The sequence below is a fragment of the Erithacus rubecula genome (assembly GCF_903797595.1).
Source record: "Erithacus rubecula genome assembly, chromosome: 15".
NCBI lineage: Eukaryota > Metazoa > Chordata > Aves > Passeriformes > Muscicapidae > Erithacus > Erithacus rubecula.
Window position 1 is genome coordinate 6071187 of NC_136667.1, and position 14692 is coordinate 6085878.

General features: G+C 46.6%; 1 protein-coding gene across 1 annotated transcript in view; it reads left to right on the forward strand.

Moving 5' to 3' along the window:
• LOC306808349 (rho GTPase-activating protein 20-like) overlaps positions 1–12411 on the forward strand; it is a 29615-nt gene extending 17204 nt beyond the window's left edge. The window contains exons 5-15 of the mRNA XM_079318841.1: positions 339–380; positions 1103–1187; positions 2050–2127; positions 2309–2375; positions 3636–3824; positions 4546–4721; positions 5227–5388; positions 6242–6351; positions 7248–7437; positions 7984–8101; positions 8687–12411. Of these exons, the coding sequence (XP_079174967.1) occupies positions 339–380; positions 1103–1187; positions 2050–2127; positions 2309–2375; positions 3636–3824; positions 4546–4721; positions 5227–5388; positions 6242–6351; positions 7248–7437; positions 7984–8101; positions 8687–10422 (2953 nt within the window). The 3' untranslated portion in view covers positions 10423–12411. The remainder of the gene's footprint in view (positions 1–338; positions 381–1102; positions 1188–2049; positions 2128–2308; positions 2376–3635; positions 3825–4545; positions 4722–5226; positions 5389–6241; positions 6352–7247; positions 7438–7983; positions 8102–8686) is intronic.
• Positions 12412–14692: the final 2281 nt, after the last annotated feature.

Below are 14692 nucleotides of genomic sequence, written 5' to 3' on the forward strand. Positions count from 1 at the left end.
GGAGAAAGAAAATAGCAATTAAAGGTCACTGCAAAAATAATGAGGGCTCACAAGATGAGTTAACTCCAACTTCACAGAAAGGGATTTGTCCCTTATCTGAACATTCACCAGTCTGACAGGAAACCTGGTCCAGTTTGTTGCTGGGATTTTTTTGTTATTATTATTTTTGTTATTTGTTAAAATAGAACAGAAGAAGGAAAGGACTGTGCTTTTGTTCCAGGGCTTTGCAGGAAGCAACTTTGACTTACAGCCATATATAAATGAAATTGGGTAGAGTTTCCAAAGGCTGTTACCCATTCAGCACTTGTTTGATGATCTGCCTCCCTTTTTGTCTTCAGCTCAGCTGATGTGAAGGAACGATGGCTGTCAGCATTGCTGTGGTAAGTGACCCTCCTTTCATCCTCCTTCCACGTGGTTTCTCTAATGACCTTAGAGAACTTTGCCTTTCAAATTGTGCTCTGATTTTCACCATGTTAAGTGTCTTAAGTGCTGTTTGAAAAATCCACCACTGAAATCTGAATATAGATGCCCCTAGGAGAGTGCAAAATTGGTGTTAACAGTTGGGGAAAAAGGGAATCCTTCAGAAGATGATATTGTTGGAGCATCCTTTTTCCTTTGGAGCTGGAGGTCGGCTTTGCTAATCACTGTGGAACTGTCACAGGTCTTACTGACTCTTCAGATGTTTTTTGATTTGAACTAAAATACTTATTACATTGCATCTAGAGGCTACAGTCTTTTTTTTTTTTATGCTTTATATGTTGCTTCCACTAACACCCAGACAAAAGTGTTTATATAGAGATAAAGAGGGGAAGAAATCTTCTGATTTTGGAGAACAGTAGTGATCCTGAGGGAGCACAGGCAGGTATTATGCAGAATACATCTACCTGCACTGAAGTACTGCATGTGGGGGATTGTTAGTCTTTGTGCTCCTGGTAGATAAAATCAGTAAGAGCATGTGGCCTCACTTTGAATATTACATTCATATATGTCATAATTCATCTGTATTTATTACAGTGCCTAGGAGGATGTCCCATCCAAATTTTAGGGTCCTTCTCAAATTTGGTTGGGAAATTGCATCCCTTCCCTTTTCTTTGACTTTCAGGCATATCAATGAGGTAAAACAAAATGAGTATCTGAAGAATCTGACCCTTCAGATCATCGTGCTGGATGATGACAACTGTTCTTCTGTAAGTAAAGCTCCTCAGATCAACACCACACAGGGGTCTGCGGAGTAGGGGAGGGAATGCAGGGCTGTGCTGGTATTCCAGTTTCAAATTCAAGTCACAGCTACAAAGATTCAGAAGGTGTATCCTGGGTATCTGCATCTTTCCCACTTGGAAGCCCAAAACTTGGAGAGTTTTGGTTTGAGAAATGAGGAGGTAGCCAGACCCTTACCAAACAGCACTTGAGACCATTCTTCATCTCTGACTTCTTTTCTCTTTTCCTTTTGCTCCACTTCAAAATTCATGACAGTTTGTGGCTGAGTGCCACAGTCAATTCCTATTTCCAGAGCTATGAATTGAGGCTATTGATCACAGAGTCACTGGTGTGTTGTCCTGAGTTAATTTACTGGAATGTGTCCCAGTCTAGCATACATTTCTTGGCTTCATGCCGAGCTTGGGGGGTCACATTTGCCCTGGTGTTCTTCCCTCAAAGAGTGACCCTGACACTCATGGTTGATGAGCATTGCCATGTTCCATGTTCACCCTTTTGAGTGACAGTGGCACTACAATCAGCCAAACACTGATGGGATCAAACACAGCATCTAAGCACCACCCACCTCCTGTGATTTCTGCTGGATGAAATCTTTGGATGGTATAATAGACCCACAACATAAGAAATAGTGGAGAATAGCTTTCACATTATATAGCCATAATCCTTTCTGGTGTAGTTCAAATTCACACATCTCATCCAACCATGGACATTTAGTAAAGACAGTCATTAGACAGAGGTGGGACATTTTCCCCAGATTTTGAAACTATAAGAAACTGCAGCCAAACTTCTCACCTTTTTCTTAGCTTCCTGTATTTTCTCTGTTTGCCTTTCTAGACTACTGCAGTCAACGTGTCCAATGTGGAAACTGCAGAGAGTGTGATGAAGAAGGCCCTTCTACAGCTTGGGCTCCCTGTAAGTGGCAGGTGACAGATCTTAGCTAAGAATATTGGCAACATCTGGTTCACAGGACAGTGTGGGTGTGGATAAGTGTAGATTTGCTGTCTATTGCTTTCTGACTGAAGGGCAGCCTCATGGACCCTCACTCTGGCCCCTCTCAACTAACATTTTCTCTTCTCTGTTCCTCACCCAACAGGGCAGGACCAGTGAACACCACCTCTGGGTGGTCCCAGGAAAAGAGGAGCCTGCTTACCCTCTCATTGGTAAGAGCCCTCCCATACTGAGCATCATTTTGCTGCTTTATTCTGGCACCAGAGGAAAAAGTGATAAACTATATTAATAAATGTGGCAGAAAAACATCACAAACATTGCACTCTTCACTTAAAAAGCAATGATAGGGACACTGCTGCTGATGTAAGATGTGACATCAAGTTTCTGTGAGATGCCACTGGGCTTTTATCATCTCAGCATCTACATTTAATCAAAGCATTGTGATATCTTTGAAAAACTTCACACTTACCTCCATTTTCCAAGCAAATCTATGCATTTCTGGATGGGAGCCCATCATACTTTCCAGCAGATGCTCCAAAAGAATGGGAGATCTTTAGGCTGGCCCAAGAAGTACCTTCTTTGCAGCAGATGTGATGCAGGGGTAGGACATGCCTCAAGGCCTAATTCAATCACTCTGGCTGCTGGTTTGAGCTTGCAGAGCTGCAGGCTTGGAGGCTGAGCATCCTCTCCTGCTCAGCTATGCAGGTGACTCCTCATGGGCAGAGCAGGAGGTCAGGGGCAGCCTCAGCCCACCTTCACTGTCTGTGATAGAGGAGTCCACTGATGTCTGTCAGACAGAGCAGCTCCTGACACTTCCCCTTTGCCTTTGGACTCTGTCAGAACCAAACCAATTGCTGCAGTCAGGTGGTCATTCAGCAAGAGTGTTTTAGATCTAGAGGAAAGCACTTTGGCAATTGAAAGAAGCAGATTTTTAGATGGTATATTGGTGACATATTTGCCTATAGTTAGGAAGCTAACATGTTTATCCTACTCTTTTGGTACTTAGTTTTCATTGCATTTGAGCTCACAAATAATAAAACTGCCTTCCACACAAAATGTTGCATCATATTGAAAGCCCAGTTTGTTGTTGTGTTCTGAACTGCTACCTTAATGCAATACTAAACTGACCTCACGAGCACACATGGGCCAGTTGCATCAATGCCTTTGCAGGCTGTTTATTTGAAAACTTTCCTTTTTAGCAGTTTGTTAAAAAGAAACTCATCAGGCTTGAGGGAGGGTAGCTGTGTATGTGGGGATCTTGAGGACAATCACAATGGAGGAGAGTGCTACAAATCTGTAGGGGATGATTTCAGAAATAGAAGAAATATTGAAAAGAAAACTACTGAATTTTGTCTTCTAAGTTCTAAGCATTCATCATGGAGATCAGCAAAGCTGAAATTTTCCAATGATAACAAGAGTTTTTACCATTGCTCTGCATCTTTGCTTGCTCTTTACACAATTCTGCTCAACAGGGCACGAGCATCCTTTCAGCATCGCCTTGAGCTGTCTCCGGGACTCTGCTGACCAGCAGCAAAGAACCAACAATAACACTCTCCTGGCTGATGGGACAGAGACCTCCCTCCTTGCTCAGCTCCCAAAGGAAAAACAGTGTCAGTTTGTCCTGAAACCCAGAGCCCAAGCTCCGATGCAGCTGAGGAGAGGTAGGGGCTGCAGGAGTGTGGTACAGCCAGACAGACTCATTGCTCTCCAGTGCAGTGCTGAACTCTCCTGGCATCATACATGTACCCCAGAGTTCCTGTCACACCTGAATCTAATGTAAAGAGGAAGAGGTTGCAGAGAGATGAATTTTTTTCCGTGCAAATATTCAGTCTTAGCTTTCAGTCCTTCATTAGTCTCCAACTGCAGGTCATTGTAATAGAATCACAGAAAATGCTGAGTTGGCAGAGAACCATCAGTATCATCGAGTCCTGGCCCTGTACCCAAGAACCCCCCATCCACCTGAGAGCATTGTCCATACAGTCCTTGAACTCAGACAGCCTTGCTGCTGTGACCACTGCCCTGGGAGCCTGTTCCAGTGCTCAGCCACCTTCTGGGTGAAAAACCTTTCCCTGAGATCTAACCTAAGCCTCCCCTGACTCAGCTTTGGGCCTTTTTCCCAAGCCTATCACTAGTCACAAGAGTGAAGTGATTCTTGCACTGCAGTTAGTAAGGTTCTCTGAAGAATGGTGATTGAGAGTTTTGCTGATGGTTGAGAGATGAACAAGTGGTTTCACTGCTGTCCATTGTCTAACCATCCCCATTAAGGGTGCAGTTAATAAACAGATGAGGGTAGAAAGAGCTTGTTTTGCTGGGAACTCTGCCTCCACTGTAGATCACTCACTGTCCAGCAGGTGTGTAATGAAGGTCTGTGCTTTCTTTCAGAGTCACTGCAGAAACACACCAAGAGGAAGAAGTCCCTGATTGACTGGGCCCTGCGCCGCAGCACCAGCACCCCCACGGGCAGCCCCCCCTCACAGTCACCCACCACACCACGGAAACTCTTCGGCCTCTCCCTGTCCTCTGTCTGTCCTGATGGAATCCTTCCCAAGCCAATCATGGTAAGCAGCAGCCTGGACCGCTTGTCTTGACATAAACTTGATGTGTTTGGCCCAAAATTTAAAGCCACTTGCAGCATTTATGAAGATTGAATGGGGAAGGGGACCCTCGTTTACTTGTGATCCAGACTCAGCTCAGTAGCAAGGGTGGGAACAACTCTCTCCTGGGTAATCCCTATCACTTCACTCACAGATATCTGCCCTGTTGCAGTGGGTGTCTCCAGGGGCAGTGTCAGTGGATCCTGCCATGCTGTGCAGCCTAGAACTCACTCACCACAAGAGTCCCCTGGGCTCACACTTGTCACAGGATAAGTGTGTCCACATGAATTATATCTGCAGCTTGGCTGTCAGGTTCTTGTCCCTGATTCCATCAGGATAAATCTCTTGTATTGTTTTCTTCCCATTACTAGCTTGGTCTTCTGCTAATTACATTATAAGACATGATGTATAATACACACAAACGAGGATAAAATGTTAGGCTCTAAAGTACAACTGGGTTTTCTCTTAGGATATGCTGCTCCTCCTGTACCATGAAGGTCCCTCTACTAGGGGCATTTTCAGACGTTCTGCCAATGCCAAGACTTGCAAGGAGCTGAAAGAGAAGCTGAATTCTGGAGATGATGTTCAGGTGGATGGAGAGTCAGTCTTTGTGGCTGCAGCTGTCATCACGGTATGTGTGGCCAAGTAACTCAGCTGTCTGGGCTAAGGGTACCTTCCTTCTGTAAGGAAGCAAGGAATCTTTATGGGTAGGGAGGGCTTCAGGGGAACAGAAAGCATTTTCCAGCAAGGAACATTTTCACCTGAGGGCTTGGTGTGTTTGTGTACACAGAGGTATTTGCCCAATAATGTGACCCTGGTTTTGACATGCAGACATGTGCATCCCCTCAGGACGGGGCTTCCCTTGGCACCTCCCTGTACCAAACCACCCCCAGCAGGAAATACAGTGATGTCCACCTGCAAGGCAGCCATGATATCTGTACAGTGCCAAATAACAGATGCTGCACTGACATATGCATAAAACCCTTTGGTGGCAGCAGCACAGAAGTTCTTTGTTATTTCTGAATGCAAAGAAGAGGCTGCAGAAGGTTTGAGAGGATTTGTGGCATTTGAGTATCCAAAAAACATCCCTTTTTGTTTGTGGGCCTGATATTCAGGCACTTCCCAACACAAGAGATACATGGAGTTGTAGAATAGTCCCCTGAGAAAAGCCAGTAGTCTACCTAGCTGAGAAACATTTCAGAGAGATCTGTGCAGAGCCTCAGAGTCCTCTGCTGGATTGGAGGTCAGCCCTGCTCTGGAGAAGGGGAAAAACAGGAGGGCTGCCTGTTCATCCTGCAGTGCTGCCATAGAGGGGCCTGAGGAAGGCAGCTTGGTGGGCATGGGAGGGGAGAATAAACATGTTTGTGTAGTGTCATATTTTATCTTGTGCTTAATATGAATAAACAGTGACTGTTTGCATTGTGAAACCGAAACCAGGAATTCAAAACTGACCAGACTGCTCTGCATATATATATTTAATTCAGGATTTTCTGCGAAATATACCTGACAGTGTTCTATCCTCAGACATGCACGGACTGTGGATGGAAGCTGTGGACACAGAAAATCGGGCACATAAGATTGAAGCTATCAAAAGGTTTGTAAAACCCTTTGTAAAAGTTTCTTTTTCTGTGAAAAGAGGGCTCATATGGCTCTAAGAATAGCCTTCATTTTCTGGACACTACTGTCAATGCCCCAGGCCACAGTGGAGGAGGTATTGCTGATTGCCAGTGTCACTGATAAGAAAATTTTCTTTTCAATGGTCTTTTTTGAAAATCCTTAACATTTCTGACGGCAAAAAAGTAATTTAAAAATTCTCTTCTGATGATTAGTTCAAATTACCAGAACAAGTAAACAGAAAGAGCATAATAATTCATCCACCAGGAGTGCATTTATGGTAGCAGAATTAGAATTAGAATTACAGCAACTTTATTCTTATGTGCACGAAGCTGATCATCATATTGGCAGTTAAAAGAAACAGCCTTGCCATGGTGGAGACATGGACTGTGAAAATGGCTTTACTGCCTTGAAACTGCTGCCCTGAGCATGAGCAGTTAATCAGATATCCCCTTTTTTCAGCCATGGCTCAGCTCAGTTTTTGAACCTTACCATTTAGCCTGGGCCTTCTTTATCCATATTCTCCACAGCACACTGGTCAGGCACGCTGCTGGCCTGGAGCTGTCTCCTGTCTCCTCTGGGCAGTCCCTGTGTAGTCAAGGCATTGCGGGTTCCCTCCCACATGCTCTGAACACAAGTCCCTTGTCCCTCCAGCTCAGTGACCAGAGCAGGTGGGAAATTTGGATGCAGAGTTGTGGCTCTCACATGAATTGGTGGAGGGGAGTGACACAGGTTCACCTTATTACCAAATGTGGACGTCTCAGGCTGGCTACAAAGGGGCAGGAGGGGAAATAAGCTTTGGGATGCAACTTCTGGAATTCAAAGAGCAGATGTTTGTGAACAGCACTGTTTTCCTTTTTCCCACTCCCTGAACAGTCTTGTCAACCAGCTTCCAGAGGCCAACCTCATCTTACTCAGACACCTCTTTGGAGTCCTGCATCATATTGAGCAGAATTCTGGAGTGAACCAGATGAATGCCTTTAACCTGGCTCTTTGCATAGCACCCAATATGCTGTGGCTGCCAAGTCCCACTGGGCCTGAAGAGGAAACCCAGTCTACAAAGAAGGTAATCTCTGTGTTCCTCTTCTACTGCTTTTTATGGGCACTGCCTTTTGTAGTCTAAAGGAAGGCACAGGGCCAGTGACAGTGCTGGCTGAGTGGCATCCAGGCCCATCCCTCTGTGCAGCTGTGCCCATGCTGGGAGAGGTTTAGCTCCTCAAACTGTCCAGGATGAGAAGGGAAGCAGTGATTCTTTGACCAGATGAACTTCCTATATGATCAAGCAAGCACAAGAAAATTGGAGCAGCTGTCCCAGCCACCTCAGCTGGGATGGAGTCAGCAATGAGCACAACAGTGCACCAGAAAGGAGGAATGCTTGCTTGGAGCTTATGAGGTGCAAGCAATAGTGAGGAAAACTCTAGAATGTGCTATACCTGGCTCACAGTACCAGTTCACATATTCTTGCCTCAGGTGTTCATACAGATGCACTGCCACGTTATTAACAGCTTCTTGAGGAAATTGCATCTTTGTAAAAAAAATGGGAATGATCTGGGTATGATTTTACTTGCTCTGTTTTCATGAAACTGAATCTGTGAATTCCTGTCTTTGCCAGGTGGCCTTGTTAGTGCAGTTTCTGATTGAAAACTCAGGAGAGATTTTTGGGGGCGATATTGCTTCCTTGTTCCAAAGAGCTGACAAAAAGAAGTCCAAAAACTCAGCAGAATCTCTGGGTAAGTTGGTGGTAGTATATCTTCCAGAAATATTTAAAATATTTTAAGGTATTTTTAGTAATAATAATGAGGTAAATAAGGTAATATTTAATAGGTAAAGTCCTCAGACAGAAGAGTTTGCTTTACCTTCATGTTTCTTGTAAGGAGCAGAATTGAAAACCAACTGGATTTGGTTTTCCCTTTGCCTGTCAAGCATAGGGCAGCAAAGCAGAGGGCTGAGATGCAGAAAGTCCAGCGTGTCCCCAGGGATGGCTGTCTTTCCTGGTGGCTGCTGTTAAACCTACTCCAGTCATTGCAAGAATTTAGTGTAGCCTTAGCACTGCCATGTCCCAGCAGTATTTTTATTTTCCATGTTAGTTGTGTAAAGCTAAACCACATGGTTTTTATGGAAAGAGATGGAGTTGTCTCTGTTAACTATCCTATGAATACAGGCCAGTGGTGAAAACTGGTCATCAAGCCAGAACTTTTTTATTATTTCCTGTGGGAATAATGTATCATCTTTGTTTTTCCATGGTATAATTCCCCTGTTTTGGTTGTGAGGTACTGTATATATGGCAACAAATTAATTTGTGTCCTCTGCCCCAGATATAGGCTTGGCTCAGCACGATGATTCCTCCGATGAGCTGGAGTTTTCCACCTGTGATGCAGAAGGGCCGAAGCAACCCCTGGAATCTGAAACAGATGCCATTTTTGAAGCACCCAGCAGCTTGCTACTCGATGAGGATCAGGAAGACTGGGACTTGTTCAGTGAGATCACAGCCTGCTACCAAAGCAAAGCCCAGACCAACGCCAGTGCAGACAGCTACGAGCTCCTGGAGGAGGATGGCTCCTTCTGCTCCATGGGCTCGGTGCGCTCGCTCAGCCCGGCCAGGGAGCGCTGCTCCTCCGAGCCCAGCGTCTGCCTCAGCTCCCAGCTGCCCCCCCAGAGCCACGAGCCCGTGGCCCGCCAGTCCAGCTGCGACGCCACCATCATGAGCAGCCACACTGACTACATCCACAGGCTCAGGCAGCTGCAGGTGGAGAGCCAGAAGCTCATTGATGAAGGCCTAAGCCCTGGGGTTAATAAGGCCAGACAGAATTTATGGCAATCGCCTCAGACCACCTCCAGGGTGAAGCAGCTCAGCCTTCAGAAGTCCAGCCTGTCCAACAGGTCCAGCTTTTCCAGCCTGTCCTCTACCACCACCTCCCCATCTGCCTCCTCACTTAGCTCCTTAGACAGTGCTTTCTCCTACTGCTCAGAGTCATCAGCCATTAGTCCCACAGATGTCTCATCCCTGCCGTTCATGTTTGGCACTTCTGCCAGGCTTCATGCTGTGTCTCCCACAGCTGCCAAGAGGTCCCAAAAAGAGTGGCACAAATCCTTCCCATCTCCTGTGCCTTCATATCTGTGCAATCTGGACAGTTTTCATGAGGGTGAACCCAAGGCTGGAGAGACCAATCATTGCTTTGGAGAGCAAAAAAGTTTTCCATGTGTCAGCAGAGCTGCCATGGGAAGCCCATTCACTGACATTGACTGGGAAGAAGAGGAGAGACAGCTGAGCTGTTCAGGGTGCCCTGGCCCAGGGTTCAGAAGCCAGGATTATACCAAAGAGTTTGAAGAAAGCCCTGAGTACCCAGTTGCCAGCCCATCCAGTGAGACATCCCCACAGGTCAGCCACCAGCAGCACAGGGAGAAGACAGTGAAGAACATAGAAATCAAAGGCATTGATGACTGCCCTCTGAGCCAGGAAAGCCTGAAGCGCACCAAGATAACTTTTTATGTGGCTCCAAATAAGGAAAGCTCTTGTGGGTCTCAAGGAGAAGAAGAGGAGAGATCTGTGACAAACACCAGCAGCAGAGACTCACCCAGCAGCAGCAGTGAGCAGAGCCTGTCCAAGAGCTTGCAGACTGTGAGAGTCCACATCCCCCAGACAGTTTTCTATGGGCAGAACACCCCCCTTGTCCTGCAGTCCATCTCCAGGCGCTACCACCACGAACCTGTCCCATCCCTGCAGGCTGAGCACAGAGAGAGCCCCCAAAGTGCCTCTGCTCCCCAGGAGCTGGAGAGGAGACCAGTGGAAATGGCGCAGGCGCCAGTCCAGAGCCAGGGCTTTGACACATTCAGCCACACCATCCGCATCATCCTGCCCGACTCCATCCGAAACACCATCAGGGACTATTTCAAGCAGGATGAAAGCGAGCCCTGCCCCTCAGCAGAGGTGGAAGCAGTGGAGAAGGAACTGCTCAGGAGCAGGGTGGAGTGGCTCAGGAGCCAGCCTCTGGCTGAGGTGGCCCCAGAGGAGCGTGACACAGCCGTGTTTGCAGAAGAGACATTTGTCTAAAGCCATGGATGTGCAGGAACTAAATTTTTTTTTTTTTTTTTTTTTTTTTGTGTATGTGCAACAGAAAATATTCTGTAATATATGATCAGGGTGTGAAGAATTTAGCAGGCTGCATGGGGCAACAAGTGTAAAGTGACACTAATGTATATGTAATGATGGGGTTCAATACTCATTTTGGTGGGAGGTGGGGGGCTGTTCTTGTGTTTTCTTTATGCCCTTTTCTGATGGAGGAGACTTCACTGGCTGGGTGTGGAGTGGAGTGAATTCCACCAGACTCTCCCTGTCCATGAATTAGCTGACCTGTACAGGGCCCGGCTTAATTTTTTTTATAGCAGGAAAAGAGAAACGTTGCTTTATTTTCTCCAGTCAGCTGCTGATGTGCGTGGATGACTGGACAGCAGGGACAGCTAATGCTCCATAAGAATTAGTCAAAAATCTTTACACTTGCACAAAACCCACCATTATTCACTATTCATCACAACCATTCATTCAAAGGAAAATCCTCACCTTCATTCCAGAAATCACTGCTGCTTCACTCTGCTCATCTGCTGTCTGCTCTGGTCTAGCTCACAGCCCACATCCATTATTGGCTGAGGCTGTGTTCCAAAATCAGCAGCTGGAGCCCAGAGTCCCAAATCCAGCATGCATTGACAGACAGCATGTGTAACATTTTAAGCCCAATATTGCTTTTTTCTGGAATTAATTACACAGTGAATCTTTCTTCTCATACCTTCCCCAGAGTTAACATTTGACAGAGACACAGGATTTTAGTACTGTCAGTTTGACAGGGCTATGAATGTTCTTCTGTGTCCTCTGGGAATAGCTCAGTAGCTACTAGGAGTTACAGTCTCCTAGTGGAAATAGTGAAAGTCGACAGTTTTCTGTCAATGCTGATGCCCCTTTCTAGATGCAATGTGGATGAGGCAATTGACCAAATTCCTAGTCACACTGGAGGGACTTGAGCAGTGCTTGGGTTTAGCACGAGGTCAAGGAGTTGTGGAAGTCGTGAGGAATGTTGAGTAAATGCTGAAGCAAAGTCACATCTGGCCAGAAAGTTGTCAGTCCATACACAGAAAATATCCAGGCTTCATCACCAATGCTGGCTCAGAGAAACACCAAGTTCCCCCTCAGCAGAGTATGTGGAATTAAGTTTGGGGAATTCCAGGCAGGGATGCACTAAACAGGCTGCTGGTAAGGACCACCAAAGAGATGCAGCCAGTGGATTCCTGAAGCATCCCTCAAAGCCATGCTCAGAAGTGCCACAGATGTAATGGGACTTGTTAGAGGGTTGTGACACTGCCAGCTGAGCTCTAAAAAGATGCTGAGAGCATTATTTTGACAGGTTGTTTGACAGTGGGAAAAGTCTCAAAGGTAAAAAGGTTTGGGATGGTTCATTTGAAAGTTACATGAGAGTTGTCTATGGTGGCATTTGTCAGAGATTATCCTTTTACTCAGTGAATAGTGAAGGGGTGAAGGAAAAGAAAAATACATTAATTCTAATGACTGAAAAGTTGTGCTTGTGGAATAAGTATCCCTACAAGCTGCCAAATGTCTGCAAATAGTCAGAGCTGGAGCTGCATGACAGCTGCCATGGTTCAGTCCTTGCACAGAGGGGAAAGCCACCTCTGTAAAATTATCTAGTGTCAGATCCCTCCACTCATCTGCCAGGTGCCCATAGGGTCAGTGACAGAAACCTGGCCCAGCTCTCCAAATTCACACCATCAAATACTAGGGCAAGGGAACCAGGGGGAAGCCCAGAGCCCACCTTCCAAGGTGTACACAGTTTGTTTAGATGAAGGGTGAACTCTCAGATGTGGCACTCTCTGTCCCAGATCACTTTTGTGGCCCTTGTATAATTAAAGGTGTATATAATCATAACACTACACCACTACCATAATTTTCCTCACACAGCAACAAGGCATCCACAGTATTTTTTTTTTTCCAGAGCTACAGTTGCAACTGTTTTAATAAAAGACACACAAGTTGTCATTGTGGTGTTGTCACCTTTTGTTCCCTTGCTCTTGCTCCCCTCTCTCCTGTGTCAGGTTGGTGCCATTTGCATTGAACTGCTGTGAAATACACCTCCAGGCCAGGTCTGCCAGGTTGGCCAAGCTGGCAAGAAGCCTTCTGCCAGCACAGCAGTCTAGGAATTACTCTCTCTTTTCAAGAAGGTGAAACAACACTAAATAGTATAAGTGCCTATTCCTGGAAGAGAGATGATTCTGTATTCTAAAACTACTAACAGATTGGAAACACAGTGGCTGGGCTCAGGTCAAACAAAAGAGACCTGAAGCAAATGCAGAGTATGAGCTCACAGTTTGCATCATGTAAAAGTATCACAAGAAACTTAGATATTAGTTTAGAGAAACACTGGGAGAGGCAGGGAAAAACACACAGTTTTCCTTGCTTCATCTTAGGCTGCCTAATGTGGGCACAGTTCCCTGGGTAGCTGCTCTAACCCAGCTCTGTATTATAGCATTTTTCCTTATTTTAAACAAAACAAAATCCTGCAAAACATAGCACAAACCAGACTTCTGGGCTTGGAAATTTGCAGCCCTATTTTACCCTGAGCCAGACAATAATGCAACTCAGAGACCAAGCTTGAAAATGTTCCACATCCCTCAGCTTGCTTGTAACAAGAAATAACAAATACACAGACACTTGGTTGGATTTCTTCCCCATTTTCCCCTTAATGTATAGTCCTGAGATGCACACAGGTTTCCCTTCTTTCTCTGCCCATTTTCAGATCGTTTAGGCCACGCTGGCCTGTCACATACTGAGAGCCCTGCTCAGTGCCCCAGCAGATGCAGGCTCTTGGGAGTGGTGTTACATGGTCACCATCCAGGAAACCAGGAGCCTTCAGGGCCTGCTCCCAATTTAGACCAAGGCCAAACAAGTCCAGCTCATCTGCCTTGAAGAGAAATGACTCATGCAGCTCAGCCTCATCTTATTTCTGCTCAGGATATATGATTTCTTTCCTTATCCTGCAGGCTGAGAGAAACATGACAGAAGTGCCTGAAGCAGCTGTGGTTTACTTAAAAATTTCCAATTCTATTTCTGATGTTTCAAGTGCCAGGAAAGCAAATCTTCCAAGACACACTGTCCCTCATCCTCTGCAGGCAGCTCCTTTGTGCAGAGGCCTCTCTGTTATCCCATGGCACCTTGTGGGGACAGACAGTCCCAGCAGAGTAGCACGGGCTACTTTAACTCCCTGCATTTCAATGCTGACAGCTTGTCCTACCAACTCTTCCTTCAGATGTCACCACACTCTGAAGAGGAACCCAGCAGTCATTCAACCCTTCCAAGCCAGAAGCTGCTCCCTCCCTTGCCATCCTGCCAGGATGTGTGCAGAGAGCTGACATCTTCCAGCAGAGCCTGGGCTCCAGCTTCAAGCTCACAACAAGATGGGACTGCAAAACTCCAGATCACCTTGGCTTTACAAGTGGTGGCACCAGGAGGGGAAGACTTGAAGTGCTGCTGAAGGTGATGGCTTAACTGCTTTCATTTAATCCATATTTATTCTCCTTGGGTTTTTTACAGTAAGCCTGGGACAAGCTGGAGGAGGAGAGGTTTGGGAGAACCAGGCACAGCCTGGAAGACTTTTCTGATCTATGACAAAGCAAAAGGCTACCCAGTCACGTTCCAGTCACAAGGCTGAAGCCTTGGAATATCACTAAAACCATGATACCCAAACAGGGCTGGAATCCTGCAAAAATCCTCCCTGCTGCCATCACCTCTTACAGCACATGGTTCTGGCCATGTCAGGGAATCCTTCCTGCACATACCCTTCTGCTAAGGATAAAATTCTGACATGGATAAACATTTGCACTGATTTTTGCATAAGGATCAGAGAAGAAGACAAAGGCTATTGAGAGGATTCACAGTGTCACTCATCACCTGTGCCTGTGTCCACAGGGATACCAGGCCACGCCGGGCATGGCAGCATTAGAAGGGTGTGAAGGTGCACAGAGATCATCAGACACAAATGGCAACTGTGGCTCCCCGGGACAGGCCCAGGCTGTGGTCAGGGAGGGGAAGGAGGAGGGACGGGCACAGTGCAGCGGCCTCACCACCACTGCGGCCTCTGCCTCCCCCTTCCTCCTCACAGCCCCCGCTGCAGCCTCCGCCTTCCTCCTCCTCCTTCCTCCTCCTCACAGTCCCCACTGCCTCCTCCTCCTTCCTCCTCCTCCTCACAGTCCCCACTGCCGCCTCCTCCCCTCAGCCGCCGCCCCCCGAGCGCCCCCTGGCGCCGCCGCGTCGCCACAGCCGC